The 21,789-nt window shown below is 36.7% G+C and overlaps 1 protein-coding gene across 3 annotated transcripts; it reads left to right on the forward strand.

Moving 5' to 3' along the window:
* Nucleotides 1-33: 33 nt before the first annotated feature.
* On the forward strand, nt 34-21,565 carry LOC109073704 (kinesin-like protein KIF20B). 3 transcript variants are annotated; one of them, XM_042773975.1, is made up of 35 exons: nt 34-177; nt 512-625; nt 743-832; nt 995-1,114; nt 1,493-1,631; nt 2,208-2,392; nt 2,485-2,536; nt 2,641-2,853; nt 3,398-3,509; nt 3,635-3,707; nt 3,795-3,940; nt 4,029-4,185; nt 4,472-4,726; nt 4,965-5,104; nt 5,211-5,340; nt 5,481-5,688; nt 6,118-6,167; nt 6,307-6,426; nt 6,985-7,132; nt 7,868-8,831; nt 9,548-9,686; nt 9,801-9,923; nt 10,023-10,083; nt 10,203-10,328; nt 10,857-10,975; nt 11,072-11,227; nt 11,316-11,492; nt 12,589-12,729; nt 13,949-14,038; nt 14,539-14,751; nt 15,694-15,753; nt 19,585-19,659; nt 19,911-20,013; nt 20,121-20,257; nt 21,032-21,565. In XM_042773975.1, exons 2-35 carry the CDS (start codon nt 518-520, stop codon nt 21,107-21,109), a joined length of 5,208 nt encoding a protein of 1,735 aa, XP_042629909.1. In that variant the 5' UTR covers nt 34-177; nt 512-517; the 3' UTR covers nt 21,110-21,565. The 3 variants fall into 3 exon arrangements, with proteins under 3 accessions (XP_042629909.1, XP_042629912.1, XP_042629910.1); XM_042773978.1 differs by having other exon boundaries at nt 9,611-9,686; XM_042773976.1 differs by lacking the exon at nt 15,694-15,753.
* Nucleotides 21,566-21,789: the final 224 nt, after the last annotated feature.

Below are 21,789 nucleotides of genomic sequence, written 5' to 3' on the forward strand. Positions count from 1 at the left end.
TCACTGTGACGTGCACGAGCACGCACTCCCAGCAGCCTTTGCAGTTGCTCTCGCTTATCCGATTGGTAGAATTTGAAAATAAGTACGCGCGACAGTTTGGGAGATTAGGCAACACAAATAAAACACAGCAGTAAAGTTAAAAGCATTATAATACACACTTTATCCTCTGACAGCCATGTAAGTCAACTAAGTTATCTTGTTTTAATGCGCATGTTTTGCTGTCCTGTTCTTTTTTGTAAGAAGTTGACGTTATTAGCTCGGGTGGGTCTTAATGTCATTTTTTGTTGTTGTTGTTGTTGCCAGGTTTAACGTTACTTATAAAATATAACGTTATATAAAAATTGTGTGGTTGTCTGTTAAATTGAACATAATATTATACAATTGACAAAATGCAAAAAAAAGTATTATTACTATCAGATTAAAGGGTTGTCAGAAGTATGCTCTGTATCTCAGAGGCTGTTATTTTGTCCTCCTCTTTTATGTCTTCTCATATGTTTATATGTTTTCTTAGAGCAATATGATGGAGTCAGGGCTAAAGGATGATGCAGCAAGATCGGAGATGATAGTTGTGGAAGATTTAAGAAGAAATCTGTCCTCGGAGTTCAGCGAGTGTTCAGATTGCCAGGTAAGATGACAGCCGGTCAGGACTTTATGAACATTACTACAGGACCCTGTGTGATTTGTACATTGAGATTTATGAAATAATCATCAGAAATGTTTTGAGACTTGATGATTCTTTTGAGACCCGTCCGATTTGGAGAAGGAACACTTGAAGGTGTATCTTAGGATAAGACCATTTTCAGCAGCTGAGATTGAGAATGGAGAATCACAGGTGAAAATAAGAATAAATGGTTAAGGGATACAGACCCTCATGCAGAAATGTTTTATTTTGTTAGAAAAAATATTTTTCAAGGGTAAATGCACATGAAGATCTGTTTCAAATATTGCATCTAAATAAAATGATTAGTCTGTGCATTCTCTCTGTGTTTTTGAAGACTGTGTGGCTTTTCAGCCTCCAGAGACTGTGCTCCTCAAAGCTCCACAGTCATCTCTTTCTGCCAGGCTCAGTGATAAGTCAATGCCAGTTACAGCTCAACGTTTCCAGTTCTCTCAGGCAAGCAAGACCCATCAGCACACACAGTCTAGATCAGGGGTGTACAATCCTGTTCCTGGAGGGCCACTGTCTGGCAAAGTTTAGCTCCAACCCCAATTAAACACTCTGAACCAACTAATCAAGGTCTTACTAGACATACTAGAAACTTCCAGGCAGGTGTGTGAGACAAGTTGGAGCTAAATTGTGCAGGACACCAGCCCTCCAGGGCCAAGTTTGGACACCCCTGGTCTAGATCGTGACAGATCATGTGAGGCAGTAGTTTGTCTTTGGAAATGCTGTTTGAGGTCAAATGTTGTGCTTTCTCTTGAGTCATGCTTATAACTTGGTCTTGTGTGACAGATTATTCACAGGGTGATATTAACATTGTGGTATTTTAAGGTTTATGGTCCAGACACTACACAGAAGGAGATGTTTGATGGCACAGTAAAGGGTCTTGTGATGGATGTGCTAGAGGGACATAATTCTCTGGTCTTTACATACGGTGTCACCAATGCTGGGAAGACCTTCACTTTTTTAGGTTTGTATATTTTATATTATGGTATTATTTTCTGTTGTAATTGACATAATGTCACAAATGTTGTCAATAGAGCTTAAAAGCCAATGTGTTAATGCCCCAAAACCCATTTTAATTTGAGCAAGGTAAAACAACAGAGGCAAAAAGTTATCTTTAAATGAAAGATGACAAAGAATTTTTTTCTTTGAAGTAGAGTCCACTTAATGAATCTTTCACAATGAAGGTCAGGAATGTAAAGTAGGGTCAGTAAATTATCAGTTTTGATCAGACCAACCTTGTAAAATAGTATCTGTGTGAATGCAGAAGCAAACAGAAGGAGCGTCGAATCATGTTCAAAATAATGTATCAAAAATAAAAAGAATGGCAGGGACAATCTATTCTATCCAATGCTTCTATCCATTGGTTGTTAATTGAATAGAGGCAGATCTGAATGTCTGTTATGACATTTTGATTAGTACTTACAAAGTCAAAAAATATATAAACAAGGCATGCATGGATGAATTGTTCACAATTTGTTATTTACTTTTGCAAAATATTCATATTTAAGCTTTATGTCCTGATTGTGTTTTAATGTATTAGGTCCAGATACTGATCCAGGCATCTTACCTCGTTCCCTTAACATGATCTTCAGTAGTCTGGATGGTCGCATCTTCAACCAGATGTGCCTAAAACCCCAGAGGTGCCGGGATTTCATCAGGCTCACCAAAGAGCAACAAAATGAGGAGGCAGCTGGCAAACGCAACCTGCTCAAGCTTTTTAAAGAGGTATTGTAATGGCAGAGTGAGTTGAACAACCTCTGTTTTTCAGGGGTGTTTCATTTGACTCCGTTTTTATTTATTTTTTGTCTTCTCTTTAGACTGATGCACAGAAGAGTACGTCTTGCCATAGCTCGAAGTCTGATCTTGAAGGTAAAGAATTTTTTTTTTTTTTTTTTACACCTCTCTAAGGTTGTGTTGGCAGTTTGTTTATGTTGTTTGTCTGCCTGACACGTAACTTTCTGTTTCCCTGTTAGATGGTTCCACTTTATGTGATATAAGCTCTGCAGTGAATGAGAGGAGTTTGGCTGTGGATATGGACATACACACCAAGTTTTCAATTTGGGTCTCATTCTGCGAGATCTACAATGAGAACATCCACGACTTGCTAGAACAGCATTCAAACAATGCTTCAAGGAGAACCAACCTCCGTCTTTGTCAGGATGTCAAAGGGAACTCATTCATCAAAGGTAAAGTAGCATCTGTTTCTGTGTTATATTTATTCTGTCATCAAATAGTTACAGTGTTTTCCATGGATCTGATGGCTCATCCAAGCCAAAGTTGAACCCTGCTGTAATAAAGTTTTGTATATAACAATAAAAATAATGCATGTTGTAAGGCTGCATTTTCATATATATTTCTCCTTTATGCATTTGACAGATGATTTTATCCAAAGAGACTTCCGTTGCATTCAAGTTATGCATTTGATCAGCTCAGAAACATATGCTGTTTGAGTGAGAAGAGTGATATTACACTGCAATATTTCTTAATTGAATCATTCCAAAGAGCAATTATATGTCTTCTGTTTTATTTATTTATTTATTTATTTATTTTCTGGAATAATGTGTAATAGCTAAAACTGGCCATGTGCTGGTGCTAGAGCAACAAGAAAAAAAATGTTGCAATAATAGCATTTCCATGTGTTAAGGGTGATTCGGTCATTTGTTTTGAGAAAACTGATTTGCTGTGTCAGATTGTGTCTTTGCTCATAAGTTTATATTGTTAATTTTCTAGATCTGAGATGGGTGCAGGTGAGCAGTGTTGATGAAGCCTTGAAAGTGATGAAACTGGGCAAAAAGAACCAGAGCATCTCTAGCACTAAACTCAACATTCTCTCCAGCAGGAGGTACACTACACAAATTCTGTAACTTTCTGTTTATCCATTTTAAGCAGCGGGTGTTGCATGCTTATGTTATTAATGTCATGTCATCTCATCTCAAAGAGTTCATGTCCTCTTTGCCTGATTTTTAGCCACAGTATTTTCTCTGTCCGGATCCTGAAGGTAGAAGATGTGGGAATACCCAGAGTCGAGTCAGTCAGCGAGTGAGTCTGTGAATACCGATCTGACTTCTCTGCAGTATGTTTGTGATGTGTTTCAGAATGGTTTGTTAAAGTATTTACTCTGGTTCAACTGGCGCTGTGTGATCTGGCCGGGTCGGAGCGATGTGCTAAAACACAAAATAAAGGTGAACGCCTGAAAGAGGCAGGAAACATCAACACCTCTCTACTCAGCTTGGGAAAATGCATCAATGCACTCAGAAATAACCAGCAGGCGAGGTATATAAATCTTATTATTTTGTTCTTCTTCTTTTTTTATTTTTCCCCTATCATTTGTCTTTTAAATGCTCTTATTTTGTCTTTTCAGACAGCACATTCCATTCAGAGAGAGTAAACTCACTCACTATCTGCAGGGATACTTTACCGGCCGGGGCAAAGCCTGTATGATTGTAAACATTAACCAGTGTGCCTCCATGCACGATGAGACAGTCAATGTCCTCAAGTTCTCTGCCGTAGCTCAAAAGGTGTGGGACGTCCTTATATGTCTTCATCTCACTCCTTAAAGGGATGGCGTTCATCTTTGAATGTAACTTGCGATATTTTTAATGAAAGCTGAGTGATTTCTGTCCCTCCATTTAAAAATCTATTCCACCGAAACGTTGACGCTTCAAAAAGTTCATAAAGAGATTGTAAAATATAGCCATATGAAATATCCTTGGTTTAATCCAAGACATTAAAAAAATGGACACAATATGGTAGTTGTTTTTGTTTTGTTGCTGTGTTATGAACAGTTCTGTATTGTTTTTTCAGGTGGTGGTTCTCACCACTAAGAGTGTTCCAGTGGTGGTGAAAAGGAGTGCCAGAGAGGTATCCTTCATTATCAACAACGCTGATCGCCAGCAAATGCGGCGCAGCTCACTGGTACGGTGGGACCCCAGCCTTGAGGATGTCCAGGAAGATTCTGACACTGAGGAGGATGAAGATGAAAGTGAAATGGAGGACACCATTTTGGATGCTGAGGAAGAGGGGAAAGAAACTGTGCTGCTTGATAAGGAGGTTTATGAGGTGAGATCTGGTACCTTACACCATAAGTCACACGGTAATTTTAGTTTTTGTTGTGATCAGCCATAACTTTAAGTGCACACAAGACATATTTTAACTGTTTTATTTGTTTTTCATCCACTTAGGACACAAAAATATTGATGCATGTATTTACATTTTTAAATTGTTGCTGTGTTTTTTAATGTTTGCCTAACACTGAGGTTTCTGTATCAATATGGATGTTTTGTGTTTGTATGTAAAGGCCCAACTGCAGTTTATAGAGGATATTCAGCAGCAGTTGAGAAATGAGAAAGCTGAACACTTAGCTCTCGAGGCACGTGTTCGAGATGAAGTTACAAAAGAATTCTCTGAGCTGATTTCCCAGATGCAGGAAGATTACAGGTCAGAGATCACAGGCCCCTGTGCTCCATTATGTGTAATTAAAACAAATTACAGGTCATGCTATATGATGACCGCGGGCCGATTTCCATTTCTTTTTTTCTTTTAGTGAGCGCATATCCAGAGAGAGGGAACTGATTGAGGAACGGTGTGAACGGAGACTGGAGATTCTCAAAAACTTGGTGGGAAAAACAGCTGTGAAGGACGACACCATGAATTCAGCTGCGACCAAATCAGAGGTACAGATATGCAATATGCTGAGTAGATATTCAGGGTTGTATAAATACTTTCTTTGAAAGGTGATCATGTGTTAATTTTGATTTTATTCATTTTATTAATGCTCAATTGCAGTGGGGAATTTTTGTGTGTGTGTGTATAGGATGAGAACCATGTCTCTCTAGACAGCATGCTTGACTCTATGACCAGTGACCTGGCTGGAATCAGACAGGATGCCCAGGCTGCCCAGTCCTGCTTGGTGACCTCCAACCCTAGAGTCTCTGAGACACTGCTAGACCTTGAAAAAAAGGTCACAGCACTTTCAGAACTGCTCCGTGAAACTCAGGATCAGCTGTCACTCAAAACACATGGTGAGAAACGATTGGAGATAAGCAGACCTACAACAAATCTGCCCCTGCACACTTCCACAGAAATGTTTAGTGCATCCCCTGTCCTTTCAATGTTAAATATTTTTGCTATTAGGGTTCCCACTGTTCTGGAAAACCTGCAAATATAAATTTAAAAAAGTTTTTTCCCCCAGGCCCAATGAAGTCCTGATGATTATTTTTAAGTCTTAAAGGGTCATGGAAAATGGTTTTTTTTTTTTTTTTTTTTTTTTTTTGTCAAATTAGTATTTTTGTAGTATCTCTGCTTTTAGTATTTCTTCAGCTAGAAAATGCTTTTTGTGAGACCAAAAAAATGTAGGAATATAACCACATAACACTTGCTTAGTGTTCACACTTACCTTACCAGGCTTTCTAATAACTTGATCTAACACCAAGCCCCATACTCCCCCACAGAGCTGGAAACCCAGAGCAGACTGTCAGATGAACTGGAGGAGTTGAAGAAGGTAAAACAGCCACTGTAAAAGGTTTCTGTCATTTTAACAGACAATATGAGGACCAGACTAGCAACATTTTTGCAATTCTTTTTATCTTCAGAAACTGTAAATATCTAGTTGAAGTTGTGGCTTGTTCTTCTACTTTTAGGCTCTGGAGAGCCACAGGCAAAGGGAATGGGATCTAAGTGAAATGTGCAGACAAAAGGATGAGATGGTAACCAAACTCCAGGCAGCTCTTGACCAACATGTAGAAAACACGGCTCAGGATGTGAGTGTGAACATCTAGATATTGTTTTCAAATGTCCAGAATAATTAGATTAACACTTCCGTTCAAACATTTGGCATCTGTAAGATTTTTTTCATGTTTTTGAAAGAAGTCTCTTATGCTCACGAAGGCTGTATTTATTGATCAATGATCCAGTAAAAACTGTAATATTGTCAAATATTACTACAATTTAAAATCATTTTTGTCTTTAAATAATCGTTTCAGCACAGTTGTGCTGCTTAATTATTTTTTTGGAGACTGTGATATATTCTTTGATGAATGGAAAGTTCAAAAGAACAGTATTTGAAATAGAAATCTTTTGTTACATTATAAATTTATTGACATTTCTATTGTATGTGTTTAAAAAAAAATTGCTGACCCAGACTTTTGAACAATACTGCAACAGCTGGTTATGGAAAATAATATTTTGCCCAAAAATGAAAAATCTGTCATTTATCATCTTTTTATATAAACATATACATTGTTAATTTGGTCCTTTGCAGTTTTTACACAGTGCTTTTATTTAGCATGTTTCTTTTTTCTTTTGTTGTGGATTTCCAGAAAACTCAAATTGACTCCATCAAAAAGCAGATCATCCAGCTTAAACACAATTGTACCTGCTCAGAGCAGCGGGCCGACACCCAGAGTGAAACCAGAAAGAGGCGTCAGGAATGGGAGGCGCTTGATGGACAGCCCCCACTCAAGAAAGGTACAGACTCTGTCCCAGGAGCTGAAAAGTGCCTTCCAGCTTTTGTCACAACCAGAGGGGCTGGCCGAGAGAATCGGGTTAAAGGCCGACAATACCTTCATGCTCGAAAAAGGCTCTCGAGCATAAAGAAATGATCATAATATGTAAAATGTTCATAAAATGTTTTAGAAAAAGTTAACTCGGTGCATAAGCCCTGTATATCAACGAATTCTGTGAAGTGTGCTGTTTTTATTTGCTCAACTGAATAAAGTTTATTTATTTTACACATGGCGAACACTGCACAACATGAAAAGCACTATAAGATGCTTGACTTTTATATCAAAAAGATGAGTAACAGAAATGTTATTATAGTATTAAAGAGTCCCAGACACGCATAAGGTGCTTCCTGAGTATGAACAGGAGCATTTAGGGCTGAGAAATTCCACATTTAAATACCCCTCTTTCATCTTCAGAATGAAATCAACTTGGAAATTAATTTTGTCCATTGTGCAAGACTAGTGCATTTTAAATCAAATTCATTACTGGCTTTGTTGCCAGGCATGTAGTAATGGATTTGAAATGTCTGATTCATTGTACTAAACTAATTTAACTGTTGATGCGATTTTTTTTTAATTAAAAAAATGTATACTAAGCAAAAATAAATATTGTATTATTGCATGTCACAGACACATCACCAATATGAAAAAAAATTATATATATCTGTTAAGTGTTTCTAAAGTTTTCCATTCTTTATAGGTCCCCTGGAGGACTCAAAAGTACAAGACGATGTTTCAAATAATGGGTGTCAAGACTCCGCCCTTCTTGAGGTCAAAGGTCAGCTGGAGTGTTGCCTTGTTGAATCCAAGCAAAAAGACAAGCAGATCACAGATCTGGAACAGGAATGCCACAAATTAGATGTTTGCATCCAGGATCTGAAATCTAAACTGGAAGAAAGAGTTTCACAGGAGCATATTCTGCAAGGAAAAGTTTATCAGACATCCTTGCAAACCAAACCAATAGCAACGGCAGTGAATTGCAGCAGTTTGAAATTAGAAGCTGTGTCCAATTATAGCAACACTACAGAACATTTAAAAGGTGCATATCAAGAACTGGCTGCTGTCAAATCACAAATGGCTAAGCAAGATCACGAACTGGGAGAAAGGAGCAAACACGTACTGACTCTTGAACAGGAAATTACACTACTGAAACAGGAAGCACAAACCTCCAGAAACACATTAGCTGACTATGATGACCTCAAAAAAGTCAACTCTGTCCTGCAGGCTGAGGTCACAACCCTTCATGGGGTCAAAGCTGAACTAGAGGAGAAAGTCAGATGCCTTGAAAAAGAGAAAGAAGTCAAAAATACAGCACATCTGTCTAAAGAGGAGGGGTTTAAAGATGGGGAGGTGGGGCCAATGAACCCTAACACTCTTGGATCTAAAAACAGAGAGACCCATAGCAAAATAAACATCACAGTATCTGAAAAGGAGGCTGAACTGGCACAGAGGGAGAATGCCTTAGCGTCAAAGGAGGCTCAGCTCTTAGTGCTGCAGAAGAGGCTGAAGGAAGAGCAGGAGCGTCTGGAGGAGGAGGAGACGCAAGCGGTGCAGGAGGCACGCAGGAGGGAGGCGGAGAGGAGGAGAGAGCTGCTGGCTGTGGCAGAGGAGGCCATTGCTCAGAAAGATGCAGAGCTACAGAAGAGACAAGACGAGATTAACCGGTCAGTTATCTTTCACAATTATAACAGTTTCCTAAAATTCAAGCCACATTAAACCACCGTACAAAATAATTTCAGTTTATTTTTGTGCCATTAGTCACATGTGTCAAACACATTGATAATTTTTCTAGTTTTCATAATTGTTTTATTTATATACACTACAGTTTAAAGGTTGAAATAAATTAGTGCTTTTATTGAGCAAGGATCCATTAAACTGACAAAAGAAGCTTTTATAATTATTGCAACAACAAAAAAAAAGAAACTTTGAAACTTTGTATTCAACAAAGAATCCTCAGAAAAATGTTAAGCAGCACAATTTTTTTCAACATTGATAATAAGAAATGTTTCTTCAGCACTAAATCAGCAAATCAAATTGATTTCTGAAGACACTTAAGGCTGGAGTAAAGGTTGATGAAAATTCAGCTTTGCTGTCGCAAGAATAAATTAAAATAAATGTTCAAATATATTAATATTGAAAACAGTTTTAAATTGTAATAATATTTTACAATTTTACTTCAGCCTTGTTAAGTACAAGAGACTTCTTTCAAAAAAATCTTTTCTTTCAAAAAATTCTTTCAAAAATCTTGGCCAAACATAAGAACAGTAGTATAATATATAAACTACAAATATAAAATACAATAAATTATTTATATTATATTATATATTATGATTTTGTCTGGTGCTTCATTCTTTGTGTATGTGATTTTTTCATCACTCAGATTAAAGGAGGAGATTAAAACTAGCGAGTGTAAATTGAACAGTATTACTGTCGATCTGCGCAGAAGGGAAGATGATTCATCTGATCTTCGGGAAAAACTCTGTGACTCAAAGAAACAGATTCAGCAGGTCCAGAAAGAGGTGAGAACTCACTATGTTTTGAACGTCTTTACCATCTGGGCCGAACTGTGTTAATTTATATCAAATCTGACTGTTGTTGACTTGTGCTAAAACTCCTTATGTGGTTTGATTTAGATCTCCTCCATGAGGGATGCTGAGAAATCTCTACGAATGAAGCTCAGTGATCTAGAAAAGACTAAAGCACATCTCCAGAATGAGATCAATAACAGGGACCGCACCATCAGCCAGCTGAAAGCTGTAAGCACCGCCCAGCGATGAATACCTAAAACCACAAAGAGAGAAACATTTGTCGACACTGTCATGTTAACTAAATATGTTCTCTTTGTTCTAAAACAGAAACAATCTTCTGAATCGAAGTCAGATGAAAATCTGCTGCTCTATCAGAAAGCATGTAAAGGTATATCTTATTTAATTGCGTGCATCTGCATGAGCGCGTGTCATTTATTTTTAAGTGTTTAATTAAATGTGTGGCAATAAACAATAATGCATGTTAATGTTTGTTGATGGTCTCTGTAGATTTGCAGGAGCGTGAGCGTGTTATTGAAGACATGCGTTTGGCTCTGACAGAACAGGAGGAAACACAGACAGAGCTGGAACTGGAGCTGGACAACAGAGAGGCTCAGATAAATGAGCTCACTCAGGGTACCAGATTACATGGAGAAAATTGCATTCATAAGCCATTAATGTACTGTATAGCATTTAATAGTAAGATGATACATGTAAAATTGTATGTTTGATAAAAGTATTCCATGGTGTTGCTTTCTAATAACATAAATTGAAAAAATAAATAAATATACAAAATACTGCAAGCAACAATTTAAATAAAGTTTAGGTTTAATAGAAAAATCAACATTTCAAAAATTTCTAAACTATTTGGTGTGTCTCCATTTTGCTTTATTGATGTCAACGCTTGATCATGTTCTCCAGCATGTTTTGAGGTCATCTTGTTCTTCAATGGAAACAAACAAACAAACATAAAAATCAGTACAAAAGAGTTCATATGATCATAGTCACATGTGTACTTATTTCATAGTGACCTAGAATAAGTACAGAATGTTAAATATTTCTTATACTTATGTCAACATTTTTTGTTTTAAAATTTTGTAAATCCAGTTTTTATAGGATTCTAATTAAGCCTCAGACCTCACTGTATTTTTTATTTTTTTCCAGACTTGATGAGTTTGAGAGAAATGCTTCCTAAACAGAAGAACAGGAGAGATTCCAGATCAATCTCTGATGATGTTTTACAGGCCAGACAACAGACCGCTCAGGCCCAGGAGAGCTTAAAGGTCTGTTGTCCAAATGTATTCTCAATTTCTCTTCAACTTTAAGAGGAAATGTGTGTTCATTGTCTTTGTGTGGTTCTTTGGGGTTCATGTTTGTAGCTGGCCAGTGAGAAGCACCAAGCAGAGCGCAGGAAGTGGATGGAGGAGAAGTTGGCTCTGATTGGTCAGGCTAAAGAGGCTGAGGAGAGAAGGAATCAGGACATGAGGCGATTCGCTGATGATCGAGAACGGCATGCTCGCCAACAGGCCGAAAAGGTAAAAAGCAATGTGTGTTTCCAGAGGCAAAATTAGACAAATATATTTTTAGTTAAAGAGAGAATGACTGTTGATTTGTGTCAATTAGGAGTCTCTTGCCACACGTCTTGCTGCTCGTGAGGAAGAGATGGAAAGCTGGAGAAAAGAGAGAGACACACTTGTCTCTGCTCTTGAGGTTCAGCTAAAGAAGCTCGTCATGTCAAACGCAGAGAAAGACCAACAGATCAAGATCCTACAGTCCAGAAACACCTCCCAAGCACCAGAGGTCGGTCTAGTGTCAGTTACAAACTCACTTTCTATTCATGCTACACTACTGGCACTTTTGACCAATTAAAATATTAATTTCTAGTAGGAGAGACATGTATGATGTAAAAAAAAAAATGGTCTGTCAAATAAATGCTGTTCTTTTGAACTTTCTATTTACCAATGCATGCTTAAAAAAAATGTCACTGTTTCCACAAAAATATTAACAGGACCACTATTTTCAACATTGATTATTATAAGAAATGTTTCTTGACCGTTAAATCAAGATCGGGTAATCAGATTTCAAACCTAATTTAAAACCAGTAGATGCATCTGCCAATCATTACACAATAAGCAAAAAATGTCACAATGTTCTTACAAGATTTAGTTGATGATGATATTTATCATAATATTATATTTTTATGGAAATATTTTAATGTCATGCACATTGCAATGAAACAACTTAGTTATTCAAATGTACAAATTTTCATATATCTGCTCAGCATGTATTTTTTAACATGCAATTACTGTAAAATTACTTGAGAGAAAAGCATTCTTAATTCAGATGATATTCAATAATTCTTGAGGTAATTCACTCAGTGGCAGTACAGGTGCATGTAGGAAAGTGTGATAGTGTCGTCATTGTTCAGTGGCACTGAATACTTGAGTCTGATTGGTTGACAAACATTCTAAGGGTTAATTTCCTATAAATGTACGACTTCAAAGTAGTCCAGATATGTTTACTGCGTTAGTATCAAATTAGCAGAATTTCAAAGAGCAATACAGATCTTTTGAGGCCAAGCAAATCTAATGAATAATTACATAAAATTCGTAAGTTATTTTTAGCTGGACTAAAGCTTACTTGGACCTTTATCCAGCTGAAAAATATTGTATTATTATGGAGGCCTAGTAATGTAGCCTGTGTAACTAGAAGTCATGTGTATGTTTCATGTATACACACAGATAAATATTGTCAAAAATTGTCTTGCTTCTAAAAATATAAAAAAAAATTAAACTGTGAAAGTTATTAACACCTGATTGTTTGCCGTGATGTTCTACTGTTCATTGCTTCATCAATTTCACCCTACATGAAGTGTTGATTTAACATTTTGTTCCAGTCTCAGGAGGTCACTGAGGACAGCAGGACCGAGGCACTGCAGGCAGAGCTGGTTGCAAAGGAAGCAGAGATCCAGAAACTAAAGGAACAGCACTGTGTCAGTGTCATAGACACCAGCCTTCGCAGAAACTCATCTACCCAGGTCTGACACCTGTCTTATTACTGTCATTCTCCCTTACTTTTGACGATTCATTAGAGTCACTGTCAAAAGACCAAGATCGTAATTTTAAGTGACTTTACTCTATTACTTTTGACGATTCATTAGAGTCACTGTCAAAAGACCAAGATCGTAATTTTAAGTGACTTTACTCTAAATGTTCTCTTCGCATTTTCCCGTCCAGCGCCACGTCGTTTAATTAGCAAATGCATTTGCGCCCGTTTGTGCACCCATGGGCGTGCCGGTCTAAAAAAGAGGTGTTCAGGCACATTGCTATTTTAAGGAGCTGAAAATAGACTGCGCCATAGACCAACTCAAACCTGGTCTGAAGTCTGGCGCAATGTTTTTTTATTTAAAGAGCGTGTTAGTATAGGCGGGTCCACAACACGCGTACACGCTGCTTATTAAACACAGGGACGCACAGCAGCACACAAACATGCCAAATATTAAAAAATTAAAGGATTGCACAGGGACGCACAGCAGCACACAAACATGCCAAATATTAAAAAATTAAAGGATTGCGATCACTGATCTATATTAATTAGGCTATCTATTTGCTCGCACACGAGCAGCTCCGTTTCATCTCGGAGACGTGTTCTGTCTTTGCGCTTGCCAAAATCCGCCGTGTAAATAACAAATCCGTCATGGCACGAGCGCAACTGGCTCTTAAAGGGAATGGAAGATGAGACTCTGATTGGTTTATTGCACGTTAGCACCACCCATTATCATTAAGAGAATATGACAACCCATTTAGACCATGCGCCCGGGCGCGCCAACCATTTTTCCGTCGTTAAAACAGCAAAAGTGGATTTGGACATGCCCTGAGTGCACCAGCGCTGTGCGCTTTACACTTTGCGTTTAGATCGTTAAAATAGGGCACTTAATGTTCTCAAACAGACTGCATTTTGGCATTTGTACAAAACACACAACTAAGTGGCCTTGTCCTTCAAATGATCATATTTTTTTATATATATATATATTATATATATATATATATATATATTTTTTTTTTTATTATTATTTTATTTTTTTATTTTTTTTCTTTATATATGTATATGTATATATAAGGGGAGAGCTCATTGATGATTTCTCAGTATATATTTGTACCAACCTGAGGTGATGTGTGTTGTTAATTAGTGTTTTTTGTAGCTGTTTGATATGGAGTGAGGAATGTTGATTGACTGTCTCTTAATTGCTGTGGTAGACGATGGAAGCAGAATTATCTGATATGAAGCCTCTGAACACCAGTACACTTAAACACACAAGCAGAACCAGAGGATCTGTCACCAGTCAGGTAAAACAGAAAAGCATCTTGTTTATCATTTAAATGTAAAAATGTCAATTATTTTCGGTTGCTTGATTATTATTAGGTATGTCAAGAGTATCTGTCACCAGTCAGGTAAAACAGAATGTGCAATAGTAGATGCACAGTTTTGTTTTGTTTTTTTTTTTTTTTTTTTTTGGCCAAATGTAACACAAATGCATTTTTTTTTTTTTTTTTTTTTGAATAATGTAAAAAAGGTGAGTTTTTTTTTGTGTTAGTTTTGGTTTATCGATTTGTGACATTCATAGATAAATGCTGTTCTTTTATTTGATAATAAAAATAAATCTCTTCAGTACCAAATCAGCTTGTTTGACTACTAATCTGTAGTATTTTATGACTGCAGTATCTTTAATGCTACTGTCTCAACAGATGAATTTGTTGAGTTTGTTGCATTTTTGATATATGCACATATTTCTTAGTCCATTGATCATGATATCAACTAAATAATATTAATAATCTTCATATGACAGAGTTCGTCTGGTAGCTGTCCGCTGGTGCTCGATTCATCAGAGATCTCCACGGAAACAGGCAAACGTTCCAGGTTTCCGCGGCCTGAGTTGGAAATTTCCTTCAGCCCTCTGCAGCCAGATCGTTTCGCTCTTAAGCGGCAAGGTGAAGACTCCGCCATTACTGTTAAAATCTCCCGACCCACGCGCAAGAGGAAGAGCGGAGAGATGGAGAAGGTGAGAAATGAAATCCATGGAGGGGGTTTAGAGAATGATTCTCAGTTCACACAAATTAGAACTGAGTGCTGTGACTGGAATGACTTTCAATCATCTTGTGGTTGAAAGATATGTCTAATCTTTTCAGTTTCTAGCCTTAGAATCATGGGAAATAGAGTAGAACGTTAGTTCAGATTTATCACACAATGTTCAATCCTCTTCCTCTCCTTTAGTTTATTATTGATATTCTTCATAAAACCAGCAGACCATCTGCTGCTGACCTAATCTGCACAGACAGCAGCCCTTTAATTGTCCTAATTAGTCATTAACAAGCCTCTAATTTTCCTCACTTATGATTAACGATCAGTGTTCATTGTGCATGGGCAGCAAAATTGCAGTCCTATTAAGCATATACTTCTGTGTGTGAGAATATATTTATATGTGTGTGTGGTTGAGTGTGCCTTTTTGCCTAACCTCACACACTCTTCTCCAGGCAACTTAAACACTTGCAGACACTTGTTTTGGGAGCAATAACAATAATTATAGAATACACAGTAAGTTTATAGATTTCTAAAGCCTGTTTATGGAAATTTAATTGAATTGTTCAGACAAAGGGATTACAAATACACAAGTACAAATCTACCATAAATGCTGACTAAACAGGGTGTTAACATTTTATTATATTGCACTTTATAAGGGTAGCTATGCCCTTAAGAGTCTGTAGTCTGGGTAGGTCATGCTATTCTCTCTGAACACCGCAGTGAAGATGTTATGTTGCACACTGAAAGAATGCTTTCCATTACAAATAAGTGCTCTCTTATTGTCAAAGAATCGTGTGCTCTCTCGCCAGTTGTCCCTGGCAACAGAGTCACGCTTCCACATGCTCTGTAGCTGCTAATTGTTGGAGAGTTTTGTAAGTGAATGGCATAAACTATTTTTAATGGTGCTTCTGTTCACTTGAAGAGGAAAGGAGGCAGAAGCAGTGTGGTGAAAAAGAAAACTTTCTCTGAACCCAGTCCTAAGGTACCCTCTTCCTGTTTAAACCTGCTACAGCTCTTCCACCTTCAGGACTTCTAATGGTCTGGACTCTCAGACACTCGGGGTCATGTTAATTTGCTCAGGTTATACCACTGAGCTGGATATTGGATGTATAAATCCATAAATTGTGTAATTACCTTCTCTCTTTTTTTTTTGCCCCCTCTCTCTTTTTTTCACACTAAATCAATTTGGCTAAATCTGTGTGATGGAAGTGTTCCATTAAATAAGTTACTAGCAAAGTTTGTCTTTAAAACTAACATGAAACTCAAATGGACTCACTTTACTTTCTTAAAGGAACAGTTCACTTAAAAAAAAAAAAAAAAAGAATTCTGTCATTATTAGCTTATCCTTGTGTCATTCCAAACCTATATGCTGTTATATTTTCAGTGGAACACATAAGGAGAATTCTGAAGAAGCCTCTACTCCGTGAAAACAAAAAACTGAAAAGTGGATAAACACCAGTAACAAATGTCATTTGTTCTTGCACATTTTTAGTCAGACATGTTTCAGTTTAGATTCTTCAGCACAAGAGTCCTGCATTGATATCATTGTATGCAATGATAGAATTTTCATTGTTGAGTCATCTATTCATTTAATACACATTCCTGGTCTTAAAAAGTATCTTATGCTCAAAAAAGTCTGCATTTATATGATAGAAAATACAGTGAAACATTTTACTGTTATAATTAACATTTTACATTTTTTCTGTTTTAATAATGTTTAAATGTAAGTTTTCCTGTGTAAAACAAAGCTGAATATTCAGCAGCTATTACTCCAGTCTTCAGTGTCACAAAATTATCCTTCAGTGTATTATAATATACTGATCTGGTGCTTAAGAAATATTTCTTATTAATAAAACAGTTGTGCTCATTAAGATTTTTGTGGAACCTGTGGTTCTCTAATACAGTGGTTTTCAATCCTGGTCCTAAGGACCCTCTGCTCTGCACATTTTGTATGTCTTTCTTATCTGACACACACCTAATGAGCTGGTAATCTGAATCACCATGTGTTAAATAAGGGAGACAATATGAAAGTGTTAAATAAGGGAGACATACAAAATATGCAGAGCGATGGACCAGGCCCGAAACCACTATAATGAATAGGAAGTTCAAAACAGGGCTCTCCAAACTCAGTCCTGGAAGGCCGGTGTCCTGCAGAGTTTAGCTCCACACCAACTAATCAGGGTCTTAATAGGCATACGAGAAACTTCGAGGCAGGTTTGTTGAGGCAAGTTGGAGCTAAACTCTGCAGGACACTTTTATTTGAAAAACATTTTTTTTTTTTTTTAATTTAAAAGTAAATTTAATTCATCCTTGCTGAATAGAAGTATTAATTTCTTACTGACCCCAAACTTTTGAACGGTAGTATATTTAGTCATTGTTTTAGATACTGTTAGTAGTAGTACAACCTTCCTGATTCCAGTTGGTGTAATAAATGTCACAGCAATAATAAATAACAATAGATTTGAAAAAGTGTTACCACTGGGATATATCAAAAGGATTCCCATGTCTCCTCAAAAAGTGGATGCAGCTTTAGCAGTCCTTCATCATCTATTGCAAACTGAAATTAGGTCTGGCTCTATTCTAAATTCCCTGCTTATTTACAATCCAATCTATTTCTGATGGGTAAAATCTAGTTTATTCTGTATTTTTATATATATATATTCTGTCTTACTCTGAAATGTGTCCCATTACGAAAGTAAAGTTTGCAAATGTTGTTTCATGTTGACTTTAAAGGCTCAGTATTAGCTTCCAAACTCATTTACTAAAAGCAGAACATGACCTAATCCAGACCTCTTTGATTGAAGAGTACCTATAAAGTCTAAAAAAGGAGGAATTCAATCTTACCAGTAGTCTTATTAACCCTTTAAAATCCCTAATAAAGTTCTATGACCATTATATCCAGGCCATTTGGTTAGAGTTCCTGATGGTGGGAATGCAACTCATGAGTCATTATCCCACAAGCCTTTGATGCATCAAAGAAATAACCTCTCTATTAAGGTGGGTGTGTAAATGGACTAGGTTTTGCTATATGGTTTTACAGATCCATTAAGGTGATATTACCTGAAAGAACCATCCATGCCCTCAGCGGCAAGGCATTCGTTTCTTCATGAAGCATAAACGACAAAGGCTTTGGGAGATAATGCTCTGTAGAATTTAAAATAGACCCATAATTCATCATTCACTCATCAAATCCTCAAGGTCATGACTTTTCACATTTAATTGGAGGAAATCATTGTGTTCATGCAATATCTTCACCCTCGACAGCTCTGAATTATTTTAATTACACTAGCACAAGACAGAAGAACAAGCCATCAGTCTTGATTCCTTGCGCGTTTCTCTCGGATACATTGATAGGATTCATTGAACAGTGAACAACTTGGCAGGTTCCTGGAAGTCAAGGCATTAGTCTTCCTTTAATGCAAGCTTGCAAGTCAGAGAGTGGCATAGTATCTCACCTCTCAACACTGGAAACAGCAGGTGACAGGTGTGACAGACAGAGATCTGCCCCTGTCCGTCCCATTTAGACTGGCGGGGGTTACGAGTGTGGAATTGGCTGTCACATGCAGTGTCACATATGTAATCTTGTTATCTAGAGAGAGAGATAGCGACAGGAAGGGGAGCGATGAAGGGAAAATGCAGACAGGTTGGAGAGAGAGAGACAAGAAGATACTGAAAATGATGGGTCACCAGAGAGACACTAAGAACGCTTTCAGACGGAATCATTTATTTATTTTGCTGATTTTTTCCCCCTCGTATCATTTGTGTGTGTAGAGAGAGAGATTGAGAGGGATATGGCAGATGCTCTGTTGTCTTATTAATAATGATTTAATGCACTACACTCTCTTGGCACTAGATCTGTCAACTAATCCTCAGGGGTTTTGGCTCTTTTGAGTGTCAAGAATTTTAATGCCACTGACCTGAAACCAATTTGTGTTTTGTTAGGATTACAATTCAGATCAGAGAGGCAGACATGTTTCTCCATATGCATTTAGCATTTAACATTCTACGATTCCCTGTTGATCAAAACATAAGCAAAGGGGCTGTTAAACACTGAGTCTCAGTGTTTTTTCCTTGAAGCTGATCATAACATCCATCACATCTTATCTGACCAATCACAGCCAAGCATTCAGATTCTAAGGCCTGTTTCACTGTCTGTGTTGTGTGAAGTGCACATATTCATTTTGGCACCCATATTAAGTGGTTACAGGCATAGAATCCATGTTAAACTCTTATTTATGATCTTTTACATGCAGTGATTGGCACACACAAAGCCTTTTATTCAGTAAATCTGACTGAATTGAGAGAATTTGATTGATTTTGATGATCAGGGTAATAGAAAGAACAGCATTTATTTACAATCATTGGTAACATTATAAATGTCTTTACTGTGACTCTTTGTGACAGTTTAATGCTTCTTTTCTGAATAAAAATATTAATTATTTTAAAAAGAAAAGAAATCTGACCTCAAACATTTGAACAAGTTAGATTTCATGCTGGTCAAGTGTATAACATTCTTTATGGCCCACTTCCAATAACCATTTTATAAAATAAAATAATAGGCTTTTGTTTAAATAAACATTCAATTTGTAAGCCAGGAATCACTTTGTCTTCTGTACAGATGCGCAGGTCTGTTACACAGCAGAAAACACTGTTAGTGTGAAAACACAATGCGGATCTGTTGTTGTAGTTGTTGCTTTCCTTACACTTCACAGACACAAAATGTGTGAAACAGGCCTAAAAGAAACCAAAGCATTTATGTTAGCCTTCCGAACTCTGAAATACTTGTTTACTCTTGCACTTTGCCATTCCTCAGGATGGGGTGGAAAGTGAGAACATCAGGAATACAAGGAGTAGAATGACTCCTCGCCTACCACCTCATCAGGAAGAGGTGAGTGACCCCATTCTAATGCTCAAGCACTAATTACATTTATAGTTCCATTAAAATGACCATTGAATTAGGTTAATTAAGACATGTAATTAGGTAGAAATGAGATGAAATGGGAGGTATAGACAACGGTGTCTCAGAGTCACTGCATCACACACACACACTCATAGACTGTGATTGAGAGAGTCGTGAACCCTGATCATAGCAGTGTCGAGTGATTACAGTGAGTGATGAACTGTTCTCATTCCTCTCAGCCCTCTTATTCTCAAGAGTCAAACCAAAAAGGGAGAAAAGACAAAACGATGCAGAAGATTGGAGACTTTCTTCAGGGCTCTCCTACCTTTCTTGGAAGCAAAGGTCTGGGGGAAAAATATTCCATCATTATTTCCCTTTTGTTAATTCCTAGACTTCGTCAGACTAAGGCATATTATTTGTATGACAATAGTGTTCTTTCTCTGTCACAGCAAAGAGGATCATGGGATTGATGAGTGGAAAGTCACCTGATGGTGGGGCGATGTCTTTAAAAATCAAATCTAAACGTGACAGACGAAAACAAGACAGGCCAGATATCTCCTCTCCAATGGACATACCAGCCAATCAGGTACTGTCCTGGTAAACTTACATTAATGTTCAAAAGTTTGGGATCTGTAAGATTTTTCTTTAGTGTTTTTGAAAGAAGTCCTATATGTTCACCAAGGCTACATTTATTTGATTAAAAATACAGTTAAAACAGCAATAATGTGAAATAATATTCAGAAGTTTTCTATTTTTTTTTTCTATTTTAATATATGTTAAAATATTATTTACTTTTGTGGAGGCAAAGCTTAATTTTTAGCAGCCATTACTCTAGTCTTTATTTTCACATCATCCTTCAGAAGACATTCTAATATGTTAATTTGATGCTCAAGAAACATTTCTTATCATTATCAATGTTGAACACAGTTTTGCTATTTTTTGTAAAAACCATGTTTTTTTGGATCTTTTCTTGAATAAAAGTTCAAAAGAGCAGCATTTATTCCAAATATTCATTTTCTATCAATTTATTAAATATCCTAATAAATATCTATATATTATACCTATAATATACCTATCCATGATAGGTAAAAATTGATAGCCTGAATGCACTGTAAGTCGCTTTGGATAAAAGCGTCTGCTAAATGCATAAATTTAAATTTAATTAAATATCCTTATTATCCTGAATATCCTTGAATCCATATTAAATATAAGCATTCATTTCTTTAAAGAAAAAAGAAATCTTACAGACCCCAAACTTTTGAAAAGTAGTGTACTTTACGCTGTAAATGTGTACAATGAATTTCAACTTAAAATGACATGAACATTCTTAGTGACAGTTGACATTTGACCTTCCATGTAGATCATTGGCCGGAATCCAGAAGAGAAAGAGAGTGAAAACCTTATCAAGAAACGTCTTCGTACTAGGACCATGAAATAAGCTGGAAGAATTTGTTTTTTGTTTTTTTGTTTTGTATTTTAAATCAAACAAGTTTTTAAAATCTTTTTTCTTTTATTTTTTCTTTTAATTTGATGCACTTTGCGATATCTATAAATTGTCTTTTTACTTTAGATCAAATATGGCACATAATATATTATCCTGGAAATGAACTAACACTACCGCAGCTTTTAATGGCAAGTTGAGATGATGGACAGTTTCATAAGCTCATGTATGGAAGAATGAACAAATTTTTGCTGCTTGAGTTAGAATGAAATCACTACTGCACATTTTTGACACAAGGTTTCCTATTGCTATATACTTTAACCACGGTTATTTGTTTACATTGTGCTTATGCTGCCCTGCATGCAAATGCAAAACTGTTGTTTGCCCCTAACCACTTCCTACTTTTCAAGATATAAAAATGCACACAAACACAAAATATAGCACAAAGTAAAAGTTCAAGCGTTTTTGTGATTTAAATTTTTCATCCCAATTTTTTATTTTTTGTTTATGTATGTATCACTCTGTCACAGTTTGTACCATAAATATGTGCCATTCACATGATAAAGGCTCTCCATTACCACGTCAGTAAAACTGTGTGCCAGATGCCTAATGACACCCAAAGAACTATTCATTTGAATTACTGAACAAAGACTTATGTAACAGATGGGTAATTGAAT

The sequence above is a fragment of the Cyprinus carpio genome, chromosome A17, assembly GCF_018340385.1.
Source record: "Cyprinus carpio isolate SPL01 chromosome A17, ASM1834038v1, whole genome shotgun sequence".
Classification (NCBI taxonomy): Eukaryota; Metazoa; Chordata; class Actinopteri; order Cypriniformes; family Cyprinidae; genus Cyprinus; species Cyprinus carpio.

Bases quoted from the DNA above. Each gene is read 5' to 3' on its own strand.
- LOC109073704 (XM_042773975.1), top strand. From the start codon at position 518: ATGATGGAGTCAGGGCTAAAGGATGATGCAGCAAGATCGGAGATGATA. The intron at 7,133-7,867 runs GTACAGACTCTG...CATTCTTTATAG, and splicing joins ACAGCCCCCACTCAAGAAAG to GTCCCCTGGAGGACTCAAAA. The intron at 20,258-21,031 runs GTACTGTCCTGG...CCTTCCATGTAG, and splicing joins TGGACATACCAGCCAATCAG to ATCATTGGCCGGAATCCAGA.